Genomic DNA, 6,000 nt, shown 5'->3' with positions numbered 1-6,000 from the left:
GGGTTCTTAAAGTTTGCAACATTTATAAATGTTTTCCAGTGTTTGTCAAACATCTTTGCTAGTGAAATGGTAGTTTGACCAGAGGCAAGAATCTTAATAGATTTGAGCAGGAAGCATTGATCTTGGATTTCTTGGCAATGTTATCTTAGACATTAACTGACTTGAATAACAACACTCCTTCCATTCCCCCATATTCCAAAACACCCCCCTCCCAAAAAAACAAACAAAAAAACTAAGCTATTTTCACCCTTGCTGGCATGAAAGTTGCTGCTTTTGGGGGAAAGGAAAAAATGGATTTAGGTTTTTGGGGCAGAGGGAGAGTTTGACTGGGTTAATAGCAGAATTAGGATATGATCCAAGCCCAGTAAAGTCTTTTGGGTGACGTTGGTGAGCTTTGGATTAAGGCTTTTAAATGTATTGAGAAGTCTTTAAATTCTTTATTTTTCCCCTCTTCCTTTTGACTTTGTTCTTTTTTTTTCACCCTCTTTTTCAGGACCAGCTTTCTGCCCTGGATTAATCACTTCATTCTGATTTGTCGTACATTATGGTTCACATCCATATATTGAAAAAATCAATGTGTGTACTCTTGCTAGTACTCGTGCTTCTGACAATTTGCTTGTGGAATGAAACAAGAAAGAATTACTATGTTCCCTTCAAAACAGAAAGTGAAAGCTTTCCGATGCCTGGGGCTCTGGAAAAATTCAATAGACTTAAGTCACGAAGTCTTTCAAATGATGCTGTCCACGAGAAGGACCCAACACCTGACATCTTGCTAGACAACCTGAATAAAGTAGAAGGGAACGTCTTGGAAAAGGATAAAGGAAATGATGCAATGGCCAAGCTCAAGACTCCAGCGAGCTCTGTGAAGGTCTGGAATGAGAACAGTTCATCAAAGAATCTCATACCTAGGCTGCAAAAGGTCAGAAATAATTACCTCTCCATGAACAAGTATAATGTGACTTATCGTGGGAAAAGGAATGCTGTTAAAATCAATTCAGAGAAGCTGCTGTGCCAGCTCCGGGACAAAGTGAATGTGACCATGATACAAGGGTTGGATGGTCCGTTCAGTACCTCTGAATGGCATAACTACCTACCAAGAAAAAAACTCAGTGAAGCAACGGGCCGCTTGGGTCATTGTGCCGTTGTGTCCTCAGCAGGATCTTTGAAGTCCTCACGCTTGGGGCCAGAAATAGGTTGGTATATGTTGCATGGCATTATGTTTACACTCTCTGGAACAGGAAAGGGTCACCGTCACACTTGGGCCCCATGTTCCCAGAGAAGTTTCTCTATTTAAAGTTCATCTAAAAATTAATGTACTCAGTTCAGCAATTTGAAATGGTCAGTTCTGATTCTCATGGACTGTAAGGAGGTGTTGCAAGTGATGGGGAGGCAGGGATGAACAGACACCCTAGTGTCCACGCTTTTTCATTTCTGAATACTAATAACATTTTAGAACACAGTCATTGTATTTGAACTAAATACTGGATAATACCTATCTCTAGGGCTTTCCTGAATGGCATTTCCTGGAAACGCACACTTCTAGAATCCTCATTGCAGGAACAATGGGAAAGAAGCAGCTGTAGTTACAGTTCTTCTGGGTAGAGCCAGAGTACCCTAAAATGAGATAGCAGTATGGTTGTGGCAGCTGAAGGGTGTTCTAGAGCAGTGTTTCTAAACCTGTGGGTCGTGACCTAAAAGTGGGTCTCAAGAATATATGGAAGGGTCAAGAACAAATTTAAAAATGGATCAACAAACTTAAAAAATGGATTCTCCTTTAAAGGAGAAAAATGTGGGAAATAGTGGCTTTACCCTTGTAGGCTGGCAGCATTCCAGCTAGCCTGCCATACTCACTCCCTACCCCAGATGCTGGGGGGGTGGTCAGTGGGTCAGAAAGGAGGAGCACTGGATTGGGACTGTCCACTCATGTTTACAGAAGGGTTTTCAAACTTTTTGGGTCAGTGTACCCCTGGCGGCCGGTCAAGAGGGAAGGAGTCCCCCTGTGGCTGATCGGCAAGCATGCTGGCAGCAGAAGTTTCGAAGGCAGCGCCCACAGCTGAATACCCCATAGGCCTTCCAAAGTACCCCCAGAGGGTATGTGTACCCCTGGTTAAAAACCCTTTCTGGAGTACATCCCATTCAGCATCTTTTTTTGAATAGTTTCTATTAATAGGGCTTCTACAAAGCTTGGCTATAACCTGACTCTGTAGCAACTCAACAGGAGGGAAGGAAGTGGGTCAGACTTTAAAAGGACTTACCAACGGCACAAGCTGCAATTTGTCCCCAGCTCCAGTGTGAGATGCATTGTGCCCCTGTGAGCCCCAGGACCCCCAAGAGGACCCCGGGGAACCCCAACCTCCAGTGCAGACAGGAGGTAGGTGGGGCCTGTGGTGGGAGGGGAGTAGTGCAGCTGCAGGGCAGTTGAGAGTAGCTGAGGAGGATCACGCCTCCTCCTCCTCCACCCCCCCCAGCTTCTACTTGGCCTAGCCTCTCAGGGAACCACATGATCAGTGCCACCTGGTACATGAGACAGGGGAAGGGGGGGCACTTACCTATCCCCTCTTCCAGTGGTGAAGGGACCCCCAAGCTCCAAGAATGGTGCAGCACTGTCAGTGGGCCCTACTCTGTATGTGCAGACTTTAAAGGGGCCTGCCAATGGCACAAGCCGCAGTTCATCCCCGGCTCCAGTGTGATATGCATGGGCAGAAGCCCATTTTATCCCTGTAAGCCCCAGGACTCCCAAGAGGACCCTGGTAGACCCTGACCCCCAGCGCCGCCGGGAGGTAGGTGGGGCCTATGGTGGGAGGGAAGTAGCACAGCTGTGGGGCAGCTGAGAGGAGCTGAGAAGGGTCACTTACCCCCTCAGCTCCTACTTGGCCCAGCCCTCTGGGAGTCACGCAACTGGAGCCTCATGAACAGAATGTGTAAACAGGTGCTTCTAGGCCCAGTGCGCAAGTTACCATGGGTGTTTGTGCAGGAGGGGTATGAGGCTTCAGGCAGAGAGCCTGAAACGAAGGGTCTGTTCAGTAGTAGCATAGACTACTACAAGGACCATGATGGGAGGGATACATCTCACCCCAAAGCTCCCAGCATGGATGCTCCTGGCATGGATGCAGGCAGCTGGGTCTGGGAACACTGACACCTCCCCTTGTGGGGTGTGCTCAACAGTGGAGGCCCTGGAGTGCCAAATAAGGGGACTCCAGGCAATGGTGCAATGGCTGCGAGACATTAGAGATACAGAGCAGGAACTGGACACCTACTTCCAGGCACTCCATCCAACGGCTGATGATGCCTTGGCGGAAGTAAAGAGCCGTCATGAGGTCCAGCCAGGGGTTGCCTGTACGGAGGTAGTCTCTGGCCCTAGGAGGCACTGCACCAGGGAGACCATTTCCCTGGAGCTGCACAATCATTTTGAAGCTCTTACACCAGCTCAGCTGGCCGAACTCCCAACACATGATGATGGAGGGCAACCAACACCTACGACCAGAAGAAGGCGCCGAATAATCATGGTGGGAAATTCCCTTCTGAGGGGGACAGAGGGTGCGATCTGTCACCTTGACCCTGTAGCCCATGGAGTTTGCTACCTCCGTGGGGCTCGTGCCCATGATGCGACTGAGAGGATCCCCAAAATCCTCCAGCCCTTGGACCACCGCGTGGGCACAAATGACACAGCTCGGAGCAATCCTGGCCAGGTCATGCATACTACAGGGATCTGGGGTCAACGGTCTGGGGGCTCAGGTAGTTTTTTCCTTGATGTTTCCAGTCATAGATCATGGACCCCAGGGGGATGGGTAAATCAGTGAGGTGAACAGAAGATTCTGGCAATGGTGCCATTGCAAGGCATTTGGCTTCTTTGACCACACTCAGCACTTTAGTGAGAGAGGTAGTAGATTGCTGGGAAGGGATGGCGTCCACCTCACCTGGAAAAGGAAGAAGCTCTTCTCAGCCAGAATGGCTGACCTACTTAACAGGGCTTTAAACTAAGATTACTGGGGGACGAGCGGTCAATCAACAGTTCTAGCCCAGGTCATGCCAATCACAGTAGGAACAGAGTGAGTAGCCCAAGAGAACCCACTCTGACAACAGCCCAAGGAAAGATCACGTCCCATCACATAAGGAAGTCTAGGGCTTCCCATGGCAGAGTCAGCTGCCTGTACACAAATGCCAGGAGCTTGGGTAATAAGGAAGAGAAGCTGGCCCTTCTCCTGACCAATAGTGATTATGACCTTGTAGCGATAACAGAGACCTGGTGGGACTCCTCCTATGACTGGTTGATAGGTATAGAAGGTTATACCCTCTACAGGAGAGAGCATGTTGGGAAGAGGGGTGGGGGTGTAGCTCTCTATGTCAAGAAGCAGTACACTTCCCTTCAGACTGAGTTCATTAACCATGGAGGACATCTTGAGACCCTCTGGTTTAAAATATGGGGGGAGCATGGGGAAGGGGATATACTTGTAGGAGTCTATTACAGACCTCCTAACCAAGAACTGGATCTTGAATTCAATAGGGAACTGGCCAAGGCCGAACATTCCCAATGTATGATCACTGTGGGAGACTTCAACCTCCCTGACATCTTGTGGGAAGAGCACACAGCCAGGTCTAACTGGTCATGTAACTTCCTCGCCTGCATTGATGACCTGTACCTGATGCAAGAGGTCTATGGACTAACTAGAGGAGAGGCACTGCTCGACCTGGTTCTGGCCAAAGGGGGTGATCTGCTGAGTGATCTGAAGATTGAGGACAAACTTGGTGACAGCGACCATGATCTGATTTTACTTTCTCTGTTCAATGCAGGGTGGGCAAATCCCTTGGCGAAACAGAAATCCTCAACTTTGGGAAGGCTGACTTTCACAAACTCAGGAGACTGGTCAGTCAGGCACTAAGGGGACAATGGCCCCTAGGAAGGGGAGTCCATGAGGAATGGTGGTTTCTAAAGAACTCAATCCTCAAAGCACAAGAGAAGTCCATCCCATCCCGCAGGAAATACAGTTGAGGGCAGGGAAGCCCCCTTGGCTCAGCAGGGAAATTTTGGGTCTCCTGAAACCAAAAAAGAGAAGCCTACACCAGACGGAAAACTTGAATCATCACCAAGGACTACTCAGCACTAGCCCATACCTGTAGGGAGCTGTCCAGAAAAGCCAAGGCAGCAACTGAACTCAGGCTAGCCTCTGGAATCAAAACAAAAAGTCATTCTTCAGGTATGTGGGAAGTCAGAGGAAGAACAAAAGCAACTTTGGCCACCTGCGAGATCAAATGGGGCAGCTGATGTCTGATGCCCAAGAAAAGGCCAATCTCCTAAATGATTACTTTGCATCAGTTTTCCACCCATCCAAGGGATTCATGCTGTCAGACAGGATGCAAAGCATCCAGGGCTTGGGAGATGGGCCCACAATTGATATAGATCAAGTGAAAGAACACCTCCAGAGGCTTGGCATCTGTAGGTCTGTGGGCCTGGATGGATTGTACCTGAGAATCTTAAAAGAGCTGGCAGACATCATAGCAAGACCTATTGCCAAGATATTTGAAGGTTTGTGGTGCTTTGGTGATGTACTGGAAGACTGGCAAAGAGCCAATGTGGTCCCAATCTTCAAGAAAGGGAGGAAGACCTATCAGTCTGACGTCCATCCCCGGAAAGATCTTGGGAGAAAATTATGAAGGGATCCATCTGCATCACGCTAACAGAAGGCAACCTACTGAATGTCAGCCAACATGGTTTAATTGCTGGAAGGCCTTGCCTGATCAACCTCATCTCCTTCTATGACCAGGTGATGTGTTGCCTGGACAAGGGAGATGAGGTTGATGTTATTTATCTGGATTTCAAGATGGCCTTTGACTTGGTCTCCCATGATGTCTTCATGACCAAGCTGGGGAACTGTGGCCTTGACCATCTCATGGTCCAATGGCTGGGGAACTGGCTCAGGGGTTGGACCCAAAATGTACTAGTTGATGGGAACAAAAAAATCAACATGGCACAAGGTTACCAGTGGATCCCCCCAGGGCTCA

At 48.7% G+C, this 6,000-nt stretch overlaps 1 protein-coding gene across 3 annotated transcripts in view; it reads left to right on the top strand.

Moving 5' to 3' along the window:
- The window catches only part of LOC109288223 (beta-galactoside alpha-2,6-sialyltransferase 1-like), a 148,327-nt gene that overhangs the window by 85,381 nt on the left and 56,946 nt on the right, over positions 1 to 6,000 (top strand). For all 3 annotated transcript variants that reach the window (XM_019503682.1, XM_019503685.1, XM_019503684.1), the window contains exon 2: positions 494 to 1,193. In XM_019503682.1, the coding sequence (XP_019359227.1) occupies positions 545 to 1,193 (649 nt within the window). In that variant the 5' untranslated portion in view covers positions 494 to 544. The remainder of the gene's footprint in view (positions 1 to 493; positions 1,194 to 6,000) is intronic.

The sequence above is a fragment of the Gavialis gangeticus genome, unplaced genomic scaffold (genome assembly GCF_001723915.1).
Source record: "Gavialis gangeticus isolate Ggan-Ray unplaced genomic scaffold, GavGan_comp1, whole genome shotgun sequence".
NCBI lineage: Eukaryota > Metazoa > Chordata > Crocodylia > Gavialidae > Gavialis > Gavialis gangeticus.
The sequence above is the reverse complement of the archived record's forward strand: the minus strand, read 5'-3'. Positions and strand labels throughout refer to the sequence as shown.